Raw genomic sequence first — 19,652 nt, forward strand, 5'->3', positions numbered from 1 at the left:
GGGAGGAGAAAAGGGTTGAGTAAGAGGAGGAGGCAGAAGAGGAAGAGGTGGAGAGAGGAGGAGGAGAAAGGAAGAAGAGGAGGAGAAGAAAGAGGAGGAAGAGCAGGAGGAGAGAGGAGGAGGAGGAGGAAGAGGAAGATGAACCAACCTTGTGGAAGTCATCAAACTGCACGGAGGCGACTGCTCCTCTGACTCTGGAGGCGATGGCTTTGCAGGCGTCGCCCACGAAGTCCGGCACCGAGAACAGAGCGGCGGCTACGGACGAGTCGGCCGGGGACTTGATGTCAAAGTGCCTGAGGTCAGAGGTCAGAGGTCAGAGGTCAGGGGTCAGAGGTCACAGGTCAGGGGTCAGAGGTTAGGGGTCAGAGGTCAGAGGTCAGAGGTCAGAGGTCAGGGGTCAGAGGTCAGGGGTGCTGATGTTTACAGATGGTCTTGGCCTTAGTGGCTTATTTGATTTGATTGATTTATTTAGCACAAGCAGGGTTCCTACAGCTTAAACCAAGTTAAATTTAAGACTTTTTAAGACTTTTTTAAAGCCACTAACTTCTCTATATCAGAATGTTACCAATTATTTTGAAATTTGAGACTAATTACAACCATAAAATACCACTCACCATGTGTTAACATTTTTAAGACTTTTGAAAAATTGATTTAAGACATTTTAATGCCAATTAAGGCCTTGTTTTTAGATTAATGAATTCAATGCCTTTTAAGACTTTTTAAGGATCCGTAAGAACCCTGACAAGTTAAAACAGTGCACGGAGGGAACAAAGCCTGGAAGGCTTGTACAAAGTTCCACTCCCATCATCGAAGAATTACATGAAACTCAAGATAAACAACGAGAAATACAGCAAATAAAATTAAAAATAAACAATAAAATGTACAGTGCAACATAGAAAGACTATGAAACACAAACTACAACAGAAAGGAAGAAGGATGCATAATTAACATTAACAGAAAAAATAACACTGAAGGTTCTGACATAAGGTGTTTTTTCAGTAACTTTCTAAAAGGACATGAAAGATGTTGTTGACCTCAGAACCACATCTAAACCATTCCAGATAGGGATGCACCGATGCATCGGTCTAACATCGACATCGGCCGATGTTCGGCTCGTTAACTGCCATCGGCCATCGGCAAAAAAAGATGACATTCACAGATGGCAGTGGCCGATGTTTATGTTGGTTTAAATGCCGCATGAACAGCTGTGCTCGGGAGGAACCTTTCTTTTTTCCTTTGTTTGGGGGGGAAGAAATTAGTGGTGCAACGGATCATCATTGATCTGTGATCTGTTCTGATCAATATCTTCGGTTCAGCACACATGTGATCCGCGGATTGATTTTTGAAAAAAAAAGTTGCGCGCATGTTTAATAAACACGCTTGATATGTGCAGCGCGGTCATGGCGAGCGGAGGAACGGAGGAGCCTGAACGCCCCTCGTCATTTAAATCCCCTGTATACACCCGTTAGAGAGGAACTCGTCTGGTCGCTTTTTTTTCCTCTAACCTCCGCCTGGCCACGTGTTTGTTGTTTACAACGACGCCAGCGAGAAATCAATAAATGGAGCGGTGGATTACGTAACTGTTATAAACATTACGTTACGCAGCGCGTCTGTGTCGCGGTGCCACAGAGACAAGAGCTGGGACACGGGGGGCGGCCAGGTAGACTACTACACTGATGTTGCAACGAGAGAGACGCCAGGTGAAGGCAGAGAGCCTCCGTTCTCACTCGTTACCAGTCACAAGTCATGTAGTTAACTATCACAATTACTCTGGGGCTTTTTAATTGAGGTAAAAATGTAGCATAGCCACGGGAGAAATCCTGCTTAATTTCTCTTTCAGTGTACCTACATACAGATTATTTTTAGTTCATCAACTGTTTGGGAAAAAACAACAACCTTTTATCCTTCTGTCTCTGTGTTACTAGCCTACTGAGCAAGTTGGTTAATTGCAGATAAAGGGGGTTAGGGAGAGAAGTTGAAGTAATTTGACATATTTGAGCATTTTATTAAAAAAACCACTGTAAGTGTTTTAAGGTTATGTCAAGTAAAAATTGACATTAAAGTTTGTTTTTGTTTCATAAATTTGTCTAACTGAATTTGTGCTCATTAAATAATAATATGATGAAGAGCTGAAAGACTTTTAAAATAGTTCAGTAGCCTAATGTTTCTGTGGCACCAAAGACGGAATAAATAACAAAAAGAAAAAACATCGGCATCGGCATCGGCCATCGGCCAAATTGTTATTTTAAACATCGGCATCGGCATCGGCCCAGAATTTCACAATCGGTGCATCCCTAATTCCAGAGTTTTGGACCTCTAAATGTAGTATTAAATCGATGCCCAGATGTTGGACAGAAGGGTAAATGAAGATTGCCACTATGCCTAGTATGAATGAATATGAATATGAATATGAATGAAGGTCAGAGGAAAAAGTAAAGAAATGTTGAAAAGTGTCAGGAAGATTTTGTTAAGCGTTGATAAACTTATGCACAAACAAGCATGAACAGAAGACATTAAAGCAGATATCAGTGGCACGGCCGTTTCGGCTAATGCTGTGTTCAAGGCAGGCTTTTGAAACCGTAAGTTACAGCTTCAAGTCACAACTACGACTTGGTAGCGTTCCAGGTAACCCGTAGCTCGTGTTTTTACCGTCCTGTTGTCTGTGAAAGTTCCCTATAACGGCCACTCGTAACTTCCGACCCGTGAACTCGTACCAGATCGAACTGGTATGACTTCACAGGAAGGAAAAACACAAAGTACGAGTTTCCTTGAACGCACCATGAGTTAGCAGCCCCCGCCCTTGTCAGGCATCAATTGGTCCTCGTGCTACGTCACCACATTCACGCGCATCCCTTGGCTGCACACACAGCCCTTCATGCCGTTCTCTCCCCTCATTGGATAACACTTGTATCCCACAAGGAAAATTTTCTCCTCGGGTTACAGCAGAGCAGAGTGACGGAGAGACTCGTGTTTAGGCTGAAATACTTCATGTAAGTGATTGCTGACGGAAAATAGGACTATTTAGGACTTATATTAACAAAAACATTCCACTGATATCTGCTTTAAGTTTATGAATGGGCAATATTGAATATTTCATAAAAAGGGCTGCAGATGGTTCTAGTCTACTGGACCGAGAGATCGTTCTTAGAAATCTTTTCTCAATTAACAGTAATTTGTTCAGGTAAGTTGGATAAATTGGCTTAAATTGGCTTAGACTTTTACTTTGAAAACAGGAAGTGGTGTGTGTGGTTGGTTACCAGTTGTAGGACAGCTGCAGCTGCAGGCGGGCGTGGTCGGCCGTCTCTATGGTGATGATGTCGGTGCAGAAGTCCGGGCCCAGCAGCAGACACACGGCCTTGATGACGTTGGCCCGTTTGGGTTTGTCTCCGGACAGAGACAGAACCGTGAACTGTTCGTCCGGTCCCAGCATCACCATCTCTGGACCAAACACCACCCTGAGGACCAAACACCACGCCACAACACGGGCTGGTTTAGTTCACTAAGACTATAAAACTAGCAGTGAAAAAATAATCTAATTAACTGTAATCAAAATAAAAACAATTATTATTAATTATTCCAAAAACAAGAACTAAATCCAAACTCCAGATGAACCAGAGTCAGATAACATCAGCTTAGTTGTCGTTTTCTTAGAGATTAAAAAAACCTGAAAAACTACAACTAAGACTGAGACTAAATAAAAACTAGTCAATTCCTCGAAAATAAAACCTAAATAAAAACGGATTCATCACTTGTTCAGCTCACTGAAACTAAACTGAAATAAAAAAGAAAACTGAAAAACTAAATAAAAATAACAACTAATGAAAATTTTAAAACTATGATAACCTTGGTCAGAACGTTTATTTAGTTTTTTATGATCACTATGACCCGTTTTACAACATCAGCCTGTGTGGGCTGAACAGTTAAAGGGATAGTTCAACATTTTGTCAAATTGGCCCCATCACCATAATCCCTATAGTCATAGCAGTAGGTTCGTTACCTTTAATTGTCGGTGCAAGCTATTTTTAGAACAGCGGAGCAGAGCCGTGAGCTGCTCAGAGCTACGCTACGGAGGCTCATTATGGGATTTCTTGGTTTCCCTCATCAAACTCATCAAATACACAATCCAACAAAGTACAAACATTTAACACATTTAATATTTGTTTTAACTTATTTGACACACAAGCTCAACTAAGACCAAAACAGCTGATGTTAACTGGTACATTTTCACACTGTTTGTCAAAACAGAGAAGATTAGATGTGAATAACCAGCAGCTCTGATGCAGATTTTTCTTTTTCCGCTGAGATTTTCAGTTGCTTTGCTGTTAAAATGTTGTCAATTACTGTAATTTTTTTTGTAAAGTGTTCATTCTGTAAAGATGGGTCGTTCACTTTTTGTAGCCTACTGAGTGTTTGCAATAAAAGAATCAAACTTCCTGCATTTACTAAACACAAGAAAAGAAAAATGTAGAGAGGTTCAAAGGAAACTCCAGCACAAAAGTAAATTTATGATCAATACAATATCCGGTGTATTGTAAACCAGCAGATCTGACACATGTAAAGTGATTCGGTTTGTGTTGCTGCATCAGTTGGCAGTGTTTGTTATGACACTGTACTAAATGTTTCCATTGGAGACGACATGTATCGGTGTTTTGGTAGATTTGGTGAATTGTGTTGTTTATTATTATATTTTGGAAATGTGTGTCTGTGTTTAGTTTAAACTGTGATTTTGAGCATAAAAGACGTGTTTTGGTGTTTGTGTGTTTTCCTCCCACCTGGCTTTCTTCTCCCTGTAGTCGTACACCTGTATGGCGGCGTTGTGAGGAACCCGGTACGACACCACGCGGGTCTTGTCGCGGGGGCGTCCGTCTCCGGTCGCCGCGCGGCTGGAGCGGTCGGCGAGCGGGTCGATGGGCGACGCCAGCAGAGCCTCCACGTTGGCGGGAAGCTCCTTCTGCCACAGCTCCTCATCCTGAGTCAGCATGTAGGTGTGGCCAATCACTGCACGCACCTGAGAGAATATATGAGAATAAGAGAATATATGATGCATATACTGTATACATGAGAGAAAATATGATGTTTAAAAATGCCACTCTTGCATTGACTGCAGTTGTTCCCAGGAGAGCAGAATTTAAAATGTTCTAGAAAATTCAGTTTTTGAGATAAAATTCTGATATTTTCCAAACTTCATCGACCACCAAAATATTCTCGATTTTTTTCAGGAAGATTGAAAATGTATTTAGCAGGAATTGGATGGTATATGTTTACAGTACTGTTTACAGTCAAACGTTTTCATGCACTGTTGGCTCAATTTTTGATAAATCAAAAATCTGAGAAACAAGTTTTGTGGAGGACGGTCTGGAGATGCTCTGTAGCAAGTTTGGTGACAATTGAGCAAAAATTGTGGGAGGAGATACATTTTAAAAGTTTTACGGTTATTGAAAAAAACAGAGTGATGGACTTCATAATTTGTGATGAGTGTGAGTGGACAAAAGTTTCAGCAGTATTGAGGCGACAGTTTGGTGAAAGTTTCAACACTGTAGCATCTACCGTTGGTTTGGTAGGAATTTTTAATTTTTTTTAAATGTAAACGCTTATTGTTCCCCCCCCTAGGAGAAATAGGCTATTGACATGTCCTTGGAGTTGAGTAAATCTGGCATGGGGTCGGATATTTCTGTAAATTTTGGCGAGTTTTCACCCATCGGAAGTATGATTTCCTCGGAAGAAGAAAGAAAGAATTCCTAGGAATACAATAGTGTCTAAACACATAAAAAAACAACAACAACTGAAAAACTTAAAGCGATAGTTCACCCAAGATTGAAATTTCACTCATTATCTACTCACCCTCACCCTCCAGTGCATGTCCATATAACGGTTGCAAATGGATACCAACTGTCTTCGTAACAAAAAGACACACCAAAAAACATCCAAATACCTCCATGCTGCTCGTCTGTAATGTCCCTCTTGTATTGAAGCCCCGACATGAGAAATTGTCCCGAAAAAAATTAAAAACGTCTATACTTCAAGCTTGTTTTGTAGCGGAAGCTTCTCAAAGCTCCTCAACGAACCGGGAAGATTTTTTTCGGGACAATTTCGCATTTCGGGGCTTCAATACAAGACGGACATTACAGACGAGCAGCATGGAGGTATTTGGATGTTTTTTGGTGTGTCTTTTTGTTACGAAGACAGTTGGTATCCATTTGCAACCGTCATATGGACGTGCACTGCTATTCTGAGACCCCCTGTAACTCAGAGAAGCCACGGAGGACTCTGAAACTTCTCCCAGCCCTTAGTCCACATGAGGGGGAGGAGATCATGAGTGAAATTTAAATTTTGGGTGAACTATCCCTTTAATAAAAATGAAAACTAATGAACATTTTAAAACCTTGCTACACACACACAGGTGAGTCGTACCTTTCCGGTCTTGATGTCGCGGACGTAGATCCCCTCGTTCTCGTCCAATGGGATCGCCTCGCGCCGCAGCATCACCTCCACGGCGGCGGGGGGCACGTACTCGATGGGGCCGCGCAGCATCCAGCGGTCGCCGGGGCGACGGAGGATGCTCCTCCGGGAGCGCTTGGCCCGCTCCCGCATCAGCTCCTCCTCCTCGGCACCCCCCTCCTCCTCCTCCTCCTCCTCCTCGTGCTGGCAGAGGGAGCGAGGGAGAGAGAGGAGGAGTTCGGAGAGAGGGGTTAATGTGGCGATGCATTGGAGAGGAGGAGGAGGGGGAGGAGGGGGAGGAGGAGGAGGAGGAGGAGGAGGGACACACTGACAACAAAATAAAACCCAGGCAACAAAAGAGGAGGTGAAGGTGAAGAGGAGGTGATGGTGAAGAGGAGGCGAAGGTAAAGAGGAGGTGATGGTGAAGAGGAGGTGATGGTAAAGAGGAGGCGAAGGTAAAGAGGAGGCGATGGTAAAGAGGAGGTGATGGTAAAGAGGAGGCGATGGTAAAGAGGAGGTGATGGTAAAGAGGAGGTGATGGTAAAGAGGAGGTAAAGGTAAAGAGGAGGTGATGGTAAAGAGGAGGTAAAGGTAAAGAGGAGGTGATGGTAAAGAGGAGGTAAAGGTAAAGAGGAGGTGATGGTAAAGAGGAGGTGAAGGTAAAGAGGAGGTGAAGGTAAAGAGAAGGTGATGGTAAAGAGGAGGTGATGGTAAAGAGGAGGCGAAGGTAAAGAGGAGGCGATGGTAAAGAGGAGGTGAAGGTAAAGAGGAGGTGATGGTAAAGAGGAGGTAAAGGTAAAGAGGAGGTGATGGTAAAGAGGAGGTGAAGGTAAAGAGGAGGTGAAGGTAAAGAGAAGGTGATGGTAAAGAGGAGGTGATGGTAAAGAGGAGGTGAAGGTAAAGAGGAGGTGAAGGTAAAGAGAAGGTGATGGTAAAGAGGAGGCGATGGTAAAGAGGAGGTGATGGTAAAGAGGAGGTGATGGTAAAGAGGAGGTGATGGTAAAGAGGAGGTAAAGGTAAAGAGGAGGTGATGGTAAAGAGGAGGTGAAGGTAAAGAGGAGGCGATGGTAAAGAGGAGGTGAAGGTAAAGAGGAGGCGATGGTAAAGAGGAGGTGAAGGTAAAGAGGAGGTGATGGTAAAGAGGAGGTGAAGGTAAAGAGGAGGCGATGGTAAAGAGGAGGCGATGGTAAAGAGGAGGTGATGGTAAAGAGGAGGTGAAGATGAAGAGGAGGTGATGGTAAAGAGGAGGTGAAGATGAAGAGGAGGTGATGGTAAAGAGGAGGTGAAGATGAAGAGGAGCAGGGGAAGGGGGGGCAGGAAAGGAGGGAGAGAAGGAGGAGAAGAAGAGGAGGAGGAAGAAGAGAGTAGCGTGTCATGGGTTAGCCGGGTTAGGAAGGGAAGATGACACAGACAAGGAGCTAAAGATCCGTCACCGTCGCCATGGTGATGGTGTCAGTGATGTCACTAAACATGTATTTTCTTGCCATGTGTTTGAGGTCGTGTTGTTTCTGCAGTTACACAACAGACGCTTTATTGTGAAATAGCTACAGACTCTTAACAAAGATGGCCGCCGTCGCCTCTGTGACTCCGCCCACAGCTCAGCAAGTGACTCCGCCCCCTGACTCCCAGTTAATTAAGTTGTTGTTCGCTCATGACGGAAAAAAAAATTTTTGGACACATGTGCAGACACACACGTAATCCTTATGCTCTATCTAGAGCTGGACTTCAATTTCTTCAACTCTACATACTGCCTAACGCTGCAACACATTATGTCAAAATGTCAAATGTTGAAAAAAGAAAAAAGTGAGAAATTTCATGTTAAAAAAAAAAAAAAAAAAAAAAAATGTTATGTCAAATTGTAAAATTTTGAAAATACTGGAAGAATGTTATGTCAAAAATGTAACATGCAGAAAAAATGAATATGTGAGTATTGGGGGCGGGACTAGATAAGCTTTTGCTTCTCCCGCTTTCCCTTTCGGTCATGTGTATTGTCTTAATTGGATTGAGATGATGTGTGATGATGATGACTAATTGACATGCCCGAAATGAACCAAATAAATAAATAAAAATAAATAAATAATCCAAATATGGTCAAAGAGGAGGAGTCTGTTTGTTTATCCAATGAGGTGGATCTGGCGACTACACGCTGACGTAACTGACAGGCGGCCATCTTGTGTCGGTCTGACTCTGGCTGCGCTGCAGTAGCTACACAGTGTTTTATTGTTTCTAATTGCTTTTAAAAACAATGAAACAACTGTTCTACTGTCTGTTTTATTCATTTTTATTACCTGTAAGTGTTTTATGTCTCTATGTACAGCACTTTGTTTTCAACTACAGTTGTTTTAAAGTGCTATATAAACAAAGTGAGTTGAGTTGAGAGTGATCCAGTCATCTGCAATAAAAAACTACTCATAACTCTGTGAAATTTTGTCCGTATGTAGATCTATTACTGTAACTATTTACATAATGTTACTATAGTGTTACTGTCAACTGCATTTCTGACGTTCAAAACAAACCAAACTGTTTCAAAATGCAGCGTCTGTTGTCTGTCTGACGTCTGCCCCATTTCACCTGAATGCAACATCAAGAATACGTTCAGATATGCAACCGCACCGCTAGATGGGGGGAATTCCTACATACTAGGACTTTAAAGTGTAGTTACGTTACATACACATTTTATTCTCAGTCCATCAACTGGTCAGAAAAAAGCTGTTACATATTTGACCAAATAAAATAATGCAATCGTTAATTAGTTACTTAGTTATAGTAACTATAACTAATTACTTTTTTAAAGTAACGTGCCCAACACTGTCATCTAGTCTTCTTATACCTATGGGTTTATCACCCCCACCCCCCCCACCCCCAGCTGTCAATCAAAGAGGCCCCGCCCACTGGTTGGTAGAGTGTCAACAGGTAAAATAAGAGCTTGTAATGGTTGTAATCTGTTTTGGAGGCTTTTTAATGTGAGAAAGAAGAAACAAGGGGGAAAAAGTGACTAACAGACGTTGATCATCAGGTTACACAATGACACAAACAGTGAGTTTTGGGCGCACAAGGAGGAAAGCAGGAAAAAAGAAAGCAAAAGGGGCTTCACAGAGGCTGAGGGTAAGATATAGATATAGGAATAAGGAGGGAGATGGTTTGTGGGCTGTTTGTTTCCAAAGGTCAGATCATGTTTTATTGATATTGTAAAGGATGACGAGGAGTTTATCACAAACCTTTAGTTTATTACTGGAACCGTAACAGTTACTGTAGCTATATACTGTCGGCTGTAACTACACTAAAACAACATGACAAACTTACTAGACTCTGTCTTCCTCACACTCACTCCACCCTGCGTTTCTCATCCAACCACATACCTGCCTGTACTGTACACATTCACTTTACAACAACATTAGTTGTGCAGTCGGCCATTATTAACCAGCAGGGTCACTGTGTGGGAGGATTAGGGTGTGATCAGTGTTTGTAGAGCTCAGAGTTCAGGGCTGCAACACCAAGAATATGGAAACCACTTCTTGATTATATTAATGTAAATAATGTATTGCTGCTTTGATGACCAGAGCGTCTGTATAAAAACTGGGTAACACATAACCATGACATAACACTGTCATAAACATCAGTGAATACTTATGACAGCTGTCGTTAAGTGTCATTCAGTAAGTTATGTCACTTTTGATGCAAAGTTGACATTATTTGAGATGTCCTTGTTATGAGAACTTGATATAATCTTTAAAGTTTGGCCATTAGGTCTGCTATGACAGTTTAAATCGTCTTTATGTCAAGTTGTCAGAACAAAAACATCTCAAACAATGTCAACTTCGCATTAAAAGTGACATAACTTACTGAATGACACTTAACCACAGCTGTCAGAAGTATTCATTGATGGTTATGACAGTGTTATGTCAATCTGATGAATACCTATTCAAGTAAAGTGTGACTAAAAACGGTATTATGGTTCCTTCCATTGTATTTCACCCTCTAGTGTACAATGCACCAGGAACCGGTTTGTCTGTTTTTAACAAACGTCCACCTGCTCTCTGACACAGATTCCTCAGCTGAGCTCCACCTCAGCTCTCAGGGAGTCGCCTCACACTTTACACTTCCAGAGGACAGAAGCTTCATTCAGGGTCGACACACACACACACACACCGACCGGTTCCACAAGACAGAAGCAGCAGAGCACCAAGCTGCTCCTCCCTCACATCAATCAATCAATCAATCAATCAATCAATCACCTCAGATCAATCCCATGACTCAGCAGGTCCACAGTTCACCACAGAGCCGGTGAGAAATCACTCCATGGAGCGCTGGATAAGGTTATTTATCATCTAATCCTAGGATTAGGAATCCTAGTGTTCCTAATCCATTCTAGCACAACACCATCAAGAAACCCTGTCCTGGTCTTGCATTGTTGCATCCTCATCCATCTTATCCATCCCATAAACAGTCATACAGTACATAATGTTATTTCAGTGTACGTCTCTTTTGGTTCTAGTAGTATTTACATAATCACAATTATGTATCCCATCTCTTGCAATATCTACACACTCCTGCTTGTGCAACTGTGTGTACGGGCATCGTGCAATACAATCTGGCACCCTAAACCGATGTGCACTTTAGGGCACCGTGAAATACAACTTGGTACCCATGATGCACTCCTGCACTTTAGCACTTGTCACTTTGGCCCGGCACCTTTGCACTTTATCTCTCAGAAACTCTTTTGGTCCCCCTACCAATAGAAGTGCTGTCAAAATCTGGCACATTTACATGTTTTTATATGTCCATTAATGTGCACTGTCCCACCCAAATAAACCAAGAAATACAAATCTACCATGTCACCATGAGTATATGTGTGTAGTCTTGTCTGAGGTGTTGCTGCTCACCTGCTCGGTGTCGTTGAAGGCCTCCACGGCTCGGAGCACCAGCCCCTCCTCCTCCGACAGCACAAACACGTCCTGGATGCCCTGTTCAAGCTGCTCCCCGGGCTGTAGGAAAAACGAGCACTCGCCCTGATGGAGACAGAGGAAAACAGATGCAGTGAACCACGGAAACACAACAACAACAACAACAACAACAACACTGCTGCAGAAGAGACTGATGAATAAAAGAAAAACGGCATAAAAGGGCTCTCACACCATCCCAACAAATAATAAGTAGGGCTGTTCGATTAATCGATTTAAAATCGTAATCGCGATTATTTGGAATTGTAAAAATCGATTTTTTGAAATCGTAAAAACATTTCTCTGGTGGGTAGCTTCAGTGTAGTGAAGCTTCATTTCATGTAGAGGAACTTGTAGCTTAGCTCACTACATTTTCCAAGTATCTTTCCCAACGCTGCATGGCGGCCGCTCACCTTCACCACCTTCTTCTTGCCCAGCTGAGGCTTCCCGTTGGACCCGACCGGGTCCAGGATCACGCAGTACTGCCGGCTGTTCAGCGTGGTGACGTTCACCACCCCCACCACCTCCTCCGCTACCGACGGGATGTGAGCCTCCCGGTCGCCCATGGTAACCAGCCACTCCTCCCCGGTGCGCCGGTCCCGCCCCCCGGCGTCTTTGAAGGGACGGAGAGCACGGACGTGAAGCGCTTTCTGAAAAACAGAGAGAACGAGACGATTAAAGCTCCTTCAGAATAAAAGTAAATGTTTGTGTTAAAGCTCCTTCACAATAAAAGATGTTTGTGTTAAAGTTCCTTCAGAATAAAATATGTTTGTGTTAAAGCTCCTTCAAAATAAAAGTAGATGTTTGTGTTGAAGCTCCTTCAGAATAAAAGTAGATGTTTGTATTAAAGCTCCTTCAAAATAAAAGTAGATGTTTGTGTTAAAGCTCCTTCAGAATAAAAGTAGATATTTGTATTAAAGCTCCTTCAAAATAAAGGTAGATGTTTGTATTAAAGCTCCTTCAAAATAAAAGTAAATGTTTGTGTTAAAGCGCCTTCAAAATAAAAGTAGATGTTTGTGTTAAAGCTCCTTCAAAATAAAAGTAGATGTTTGTGTTGAAGCTCCTTCAGAATAAAAGTAGATGTTTGTATTAAAGCTCCTTCAAAATAAAAGTAGACGTTTGTGTTAAAGCTCCTTCAGAATAAAAGTAGATATTTGTATTAAAGCTCCTTCAAAATAAAGGTAGATGTTTGTATTAAAGCTCCTTCAAAATAAAAGTAAATGTTTGTGTTAAAGCGCCTTCAAAATAAAAGTAGATGTTTGTGTTAAAGCTCCTTCAAAATAAAGGTAGATGTTTGTATTAAATATTGACTTCCTGTCACTTTGTGATGTCACAACATAGCCCCGCCCCCTCACCACCTGGACAACACCATCCAACAACTTGCAGGATTTGGTTTCTCTGAGTGTTTTATTCTGAATTCTACTCTATTTTTTTCATTGGATCACTTTAGAAAACCGTCAGCCAATGAGAAGAGAGGCTCAGAGCCTCCTCCTCCTCTCTTCTGATTGGCTGACACCGACCTGTTGTCACTAGAGCTCCAGAGAGAAGCTGAGAGAGAGAGGAGTTGAACACCTTGTCTGTCAGGATGAACGCGTTCACGATGTCGATGACTTCTTCATGGGCGTTTGGCAGGTACGCTCCCACTTTACTGACCAGCCACTCCTCGCCTGCACACACACACACACACACACACACACAAATAATTTTACTTGCAAATTTTTGACAAGGTAGAAAAACCAAATGAGACCTGATGAACTCACGTTTCTATTCTATCAAACTCAGTTCAGTCTGTGTGTGTGTGTTTTAATGATAATAAAAATGTAAAACCTAATAATCTTTAGTGTCAGAGTGTGTGTCGGTGCTGTGTTTGACCTGTGACCCTGCGGACGCCTCCGCGGTCCCGTCCCTCTTTGCGAGCTCTCAGTCTGATGGCCTGGTTCTCTCTGATCACTGTGGCCTTGATGGTTTCCAGGACGGCCACCTCCTTCCTGGGGATGTAGGTCCCTGACACACAGACACACAAACACACACAGCATGGGTCAAGCACACACAAATGTGTTGTTTCAAAACTAAAAACTGGTTCTGAGATGATCAGATGATCACGTGATCCAGTCTTGGTTTTAACCTGGATCAAACCCTCAGTTGTTTTTTTTGAAGTATTTTCATGAATAGTTTTTATAAACCATTATAGTTCAGTAGTTGAAACTAGAAAATTTCCTCTGGGAAACTTGATAGGACCACGGGGGGGGGGCTACTGCCGGGCATCATCTCTGTCAACATGGGAATCAAACCGCACGCACATGTGTGTGTGTTTGTGTTTGAGAGAGACGTCAGTAGATTGACTAAATAGAGTATCTTTGGATTAACTGTGGCTCTGGCTTGAGGCTCGGAGGTTACCACGGCAACTTGAGGTGGTTGCCCATGACGACAGGGGCAGACAGAAATGTAGAGAAAAAGAACGATTTTCTGCCTCTGCACTGGTCTCACATTTGGTCTCATTCTGACAAAACGGTAGCTCCTATCAGAAAAAAACACAGACCGTGGTCATCGTGAGGACTTCCTGAACGCTTTGGTGTGATTTTGGTGATCATACAGTAAATATTTTGGAGACACTTGCGAGTTTAAAACATCGGTCCGTTCTGCTTCTCTCAGAAAATCTTTGTATTGGAGTCAATGAGGAGCAGAGACAGACGTGGCCGCACTTAGAGGCTGACAATTCAAATTCTGTAAGTCTCTCCGATATTTTGAGCACATGGTGAGAGACAGAACAAGTTTGTCTACAAATTTGGAAAAAAATCATGTGTGTAGAGTGTAAATTGTGGCCGGGAGGAGCGTGGAAAGAGAAAAGTTAATTTCACGTGAATGCAACATCAAGAATACGTTCCGATATGCAACCGCACCGCTAGATGGGGGGAATTCCTACATACTATACCTTTAAAAGACATTGAAGAAACAACACAAACATCCCATTTTCAAACAAACAAACACACTGTTTGATCATGTGATCCTGGATGGAGGACATACCTGGGCCTTCGAACAGCCACTCGTCCCCGGCCACCCTCTTCTCTCCTCCCTCCTCCTCGAAGTCCAACAGCGCCTGCAGACGCAGCGCCGTGTCCGGGTACACGATCTGCAGTGGCGTCACGTCCTGACACACACACACACACACACTGAACGTCACACAGGAGCAGGAGGCGGAGCTTCCCAACGTTACCTGGCAAGATGGCGGCGTGCATGAGTGCAGCGGCTTTTGGCTCTCTGGTGTCTCGCTACTTCTGAATAGTTTCTTTCCTAAGGCCATACACTCCCTGAACCAGAAGCACTGATGCACTTTTGTCATTTGCACTGTTATTTTTAGCCTATTTATATATTTTTATACATTTTAGTTACATAGTTATTTTTTCATGCTGGCCAGAATGGTTGTGTATGTGTTTTTTGTGTACATATATTTGTTTGCATTTGTCGACACAGAGGCCACTGGCAATTTCATTGTATTTTCTTTTACAATGACAATAAAGCTTCTATCTATCTAACGCTCTGTCGATGAGCTGCTGCGCTCTGATTGGTCCAGCCGGTACCCACCTTATCCACCTTCTCCCCGGGGTAGAGTGGGAACGGGTCCTGGGTCAGACGGATCTCCAGGTCGGCGTGGCGGAGCTTGGCCTGACCCGATTGGTCGAAGAGGACCTGGCCGTTGTCGTCACGGGCGACGGGGTTGGCGACCACGCAGTAGTGACGCGGCGGCACCATGATCATACACTTGGGAGGGAAGAGCACCCTGGGAAATAAACAAAAAAACACATTGATCTCTGATGATTAGTTCATGAGACGAGGAGGAGCCGCCACGAATAAATGAATGTGTTTACTGATGTAAGTAGTATCTGGATGTTTCATAGTGTGTGTTTTGGATGATTCAAAAGTGAACTCTATCCGCTGCCATTATATGAAAATCCGTTGCCAGCCGGACCCTGGAACTCCTAAAGCGTTTTGATGACTCTGAAACTTCTCCAAACCCTTCCTTGGCATGACGGGGAGTAGATGATTGGTGAATTATCGATTTTGGGTGAAGTTTCCCTTTAATGTGAATATGTAAACTAGGTGTATACAGTCAGTCCACTATTTGTTTCGGGTTCAGGCTTTTTAAAAAAAACTTCGGATTAGTATTTGGGAAGAAACCGGAAGTGGGCGCACTGACTTCAGCCGAGCTAGTGCTACGCCGAGCTAGCCGGCTAACTTCCGCTTTAGCTCTCGGCTAACAATAACGGGAATAAAATAATATAATGGTGCGGCTCTTCTAGACTTTCCAAACGTAATCGGACTGAATGGATCAAATTCTAGTAGAGAAACCAGTCGTTTTGCGGGGTTGTGACACTCACAAAAAAGTTAAGTTATCCACCGTTTTATAGCCGCTTCTTTTCCCATTGTTGTCTATGAGAAAAATGCTAAGTTGTTGAACGGTGACCCTGGAAGTATCGGCGAGCACTTCCTGTCTACTGTAATGCAATGCATGCTGGGAGTTGCTGTTTCTTAGCAACCCTAACGTGAACTAGACACAAATGAAACAGAGTGACTCAGCGCTGCAGCTCGTGTTTGGCGCTCTACTCGTGTTGTGCTTCTATGGCGGCGCACCAACGTTGCGGTGCATTAGCGCCACCTACTGTGTTGGAGTGTTATGCGCTGTTGCTGATCCAAACGTTTCTTTGTCTTTAGAAAAAAGCTCCAGAATAATGAGGAGAAACTTCAAACAGAAAAACTATTCGGGATCAAAGCGTTATTTGTGTACTTCCAAATAAGTATTCAGGTTCGGGTACACACACACACACACACACACACACACACTGCTACTGTTTCTCAGCGGTGTAATTAGCATTTATTACTGTGTGTGTCTTATACTGGTTTATGGGGCTTCATATTTCCCTGCAGTATTTCCTCTCATTTTGCTGGGCTCATTACCCGTGAGGCTTGTGAAGTGTGTGTGTGTGGGCGGGTGGAGATGAGCTGCAACTTTTCAGCCCCAATAAACGTGTTGATGAGGGACACGGGGCGTTCAGTCTGCTTCCCTTCATTTCCTGCTGATTTGTCAACATTAAAAACAGCTCGACACGGAGCGAAATGGTCATGTCAACAGTGGAGACAGAAAAACACCAAGCAATTTAAAGGGATAGTTCACCCTAGAATGATATTTCGCTCATTATCTACTCACCCTCATGTTGACTAAGGGCTGGAAGAAGTCTCAGAGTCCCCCGTCCCTTCTCTGAGTTACAGGGGGTCTTAGCGTAGCAGTGCATTTCAAAGCAACGGTTGTAAAGGGACACCAGAGCTCTTCGTAAAAAAACACACACAAAAAAACATCCAAATACCTCCATGCTGCTCGTATGTAATGTCCGTCTTGTGCTGAAGCCCCAAATTGCGTAATTGTCCCGAAAAAAATTAAATAAGTCTATATTCCAAGCATGTTTGTAGCATTAGCTCTGTGTCTGTTGTCCGGTCTTCCGCTGCCAGCGCGCATGCGCAAAGTTCGCACTGAGACCGACTCGAGTCTCAGTCTGGTTGCGCATGCGCGCTGGCAGCGGAAGACCGGACAACAGACACAGAGCTAATGCTACAAACATGCTTGGAATGTGGACTTATTTAATTTTTTTCGGGACAATTACGCAATTTGGGGCTTCAGCACAAGACGGACATTACATACGAGCATCATGGAGGTATTTGGATGTTTTTTTGTGTGTGTTTTTTTACGAAGAGCTCTGGTGTCCCTTTACAACCGTTGCTTTGAAATGCACTGCTACGCCAAGACCCCCTGTAACTCAGAGAAGGGACGGAGGACTCTGAAACTTCTTCCAGCCCTTAGTCAACATGAGGGTGAGTAGATAATGAGCGAAATATCATTCTAGGGTGAACTATCCCTTTAACAGCGAGAGAAACACAAACTGCCTCGTGCTTCCAAGAATCTTCTAAAAGTGTAGAGGAGACAAATATAAAGTTGTACTAAGTTAAAGGAGAATTCCGGTCATTTTTGACCCCTAAATCGTTGTCCTGATGGTCACCCAGTGTTGGTTGGAGCAAAAAACGCGACTAAAATTGATGCAGGCAAACCAGAGTTACACCACTGCTCGACCGTTTATTTTAGTAAAGAAATCATCACAACAAGGACAAAGTGTTACTTTCTCTCTGTGATGGGATAGTAATGTCTTTCCAGGACGTTTCAGAGTTCAGCTATCTGAGGTGAGTGGCTACATGCAGAAACACAAAGTTTATACTGTTTATACTCTACACTATATGAGTTCAGTCTCAACTCAACTTCTCAACTTTATTGTCTCCAAAGGGAAATTCATGTTGCAGAAAGGCAAAAAACACAGAACATATAGAGCACATCCACACAAACTCTAGTTTTAACCTAATAACAGTAAAACTGTAGAGTTAAAAATAACCCCCCCCCCCCCTCAGAGTGTGTGTGGGGGTAGAAACTATCGGTTGAGACCAAAAAACATTCTGACACCAGGCTTTGATCATGTTTATTGAGGATGTAAAGTCAGTGATTTTAACATGGGGGTCTATGGAGAATGCTGCTTTCTGACACCAGCCCCCAGAGGAAGAAGAGGGGATTGCAGTTTGTTGGAACGTGGAAGTGAAGAAGCTTCACTTCTCAGACCCACGACTGCCCCCTTGGTGCATCATCATCATCATCATCATCATCATCATTATCATCATCATCATCATCTTCATCATGTGACCTGTGACTCTACTCAGTGAAACACTGAGAATCTGTTCCTGACTCGTCTGTTTCGCTGACGAGACGATCAATAATGAAATTGATCCTCAGTCACGTGACAGAGAAACCTAATCATCCTGTGTGTGTGTGTGTGTGTGTGTGTGTGTGTGTGTGTGTGTGTGTGTGTGTGCTGTATAAACATTCTACTGTGAAGCCGAGCGTGTTCAGCCTGATGTCTCAATGTTCTCTAATGTAACAGCTAATACTGCTGATGTTGTTGTTGAGGTGTTGATTCATTCTGGAGGTGGGCTGTACCTTTCTGACCAAAGAGCTGAAATAGCAGCAGCTGAAGCAGACCGTCTCTCAGCTATAGGCTACAGATGTAAACTTCTAGTCTTTATATCTGGTAGTCTGGGGCATGTGTATGTGTATCAGTTGGTAGTGAGGGGCCTTCAGACGGCCGGCCCCCCCTCCCTAAAAGAAGAGCTGAACAGTTGGCCAGGTGCTGCTCAGTCTCAGTTATTATTGGTAGCTGCTCAATCTGGAGGAGACCATGTTTTCTGTTTCCTTCAATGTCTGTTTTCTATCTGACCTGTAGGTCTGTAGAAGCTAAAATATATTTTTGCCTGCCATTTTACTTTAGGTGTGATTCAGAAAAAGCAAAAATCTTCGCACATCCACTTCTCAGGCAGGTGTGTCGGAGGGCAACAATCAAGTCCAAATTAGAAAAAGAAGAGTTCCCGCACACATGGCCAACTTGCAGAATTTATTATGCAACATTTCGGTACTAGACCTTTTTCAAGCAAATGTCCAACATTTGCTTGAAAAAGGTCTAGTACTTTAGGTGTGATGTCATTTGTGTTCACACATTGAGGGGGTGTGGTTATCTTCTTTACTTAGTGTGTGTGTGTGGTGGCGGGAGTTTTGAGCACAAAGAGAGAGAGAGAACTCAGCTCATATATTTTTTGTTGACCGTCAATTCACCGTCATTTTCAGTTTATCATCTCACCAGTATCATCATTATTATTTATTAAAAGGGCACGTATTCATTTCCCTTTTTAATACAACTGCTTGTTGGCTTTTTGTCACAATAAACACTTTAAACTGGACGTGGACCCGTGGAGTTTCTGGACGCGTCACAGAAGAGCTTTAAGTTCCTCAGCAGCTGAAGTTTGTTGAAAGACAAAGCCACAACAAGGTCAGTGTGTATGTAACTGTGTTCAGCTGCCCAGGCGCTTTGTGACTGACCGTCTTCCACTGTCAACTGCACTGGCCGTGTTCATGTCCCTTGTGCAGGAATCCTTGTACTTCTTTATTATGTGGGCATAAATAAATATTTCAAATGTGTGTGTGTGTGTGTGTGGTCACCGACCTCTCGTTGTCCTGGCGGATGTAGGTGAGCGGTCCGATCTCCACGCGGGCGATGTTGGTGTTCTGGTCCAGGACGTGGATGTAGTGGTGGGGGGGGATGCGGATGATGGAGGCCTCCACCAGCCCCTCCCCCTCCCCCTCCGGCCCGCGGCTCCCTCCTTTCTTAGACATCACGCACACTCACAGAGGCT

General features: G+C 43.3%; 1 protein-coding gene across 5 annotated transcripts in view; it reads right to left on the reverse strand.

Moving 5' to 3' along the window:
• mvp (major vault protein) overlaps positions 1 to 19,652 on the reverse strand; it is a 204,868-nt gene extending 185,216 nt beyond the window's left edge. For 2 of the 5 annotated variants that reach the window (XM_085783348.1, XM_085783347.1), the window contains exons 1-11: positions 19,463 to 19,652; positions 14,961 to 15,156; positions 14,403 to 14,526; positions 13,251 to 13,382; positions 12,951 to 13,045; positions 11,792 to 12,028; positions 11,322 to 11,447; positions 6,412 to 6,642; positions 4,773 to 5,008; positions 3,258 to 3,455; positions 149 to 293 (exon numbers count right to left, since the gene is read on the reverse strand). In XM_085783348.1, the coding sequence (XP_085639474.1) occupies positions 149 to 293; positions 3,258 to 3,455; positions 4,773 to 5,008; positions 6,412 to 6,642; positions 11,322 to 11,447; positions 11,792 to 12,028; positions 12,951 to 13,045; positions 13,251 to 13,382; positions 14,403 to 14,526; positions 14,961 to 15,156; positions 19,463 to 19,632 (1,890 nt within the window). In that variant the 5' untranslated portion in view covers positions 19,633 to 19,652. The remainder of the gene's footprint in view (positions 1 to 148; positions 294 to 3,257; positions 3,456 to 4,772; positions 5,009 to 6,411; positions 6,643 to 11,321; positions 11,448 to 11,791; positions 12,029 to 12,950; positions 13,046 to 13,250; positions 13,383 to 14,402; positions 14,527 to 14,960; positions 15,157 to 19,462) is intronic. The other 3 variants (XM_085783351.1, XM_085783350.1, XM_085783349.1) reach the window with 3 other exon arrangements.

Source organism: Trachurus japonicus, chromosome 8, assembly GCF_045865225.1.
Source record: "Trachurus japonicus isolate A0001 chromosome 8, Traja_1.0".
NCBI lineage: Eukaryota > Metazoa > Chordata > Actinopteri > Carangiformes > Carangidae > Trachurus > Trachurus japonicus.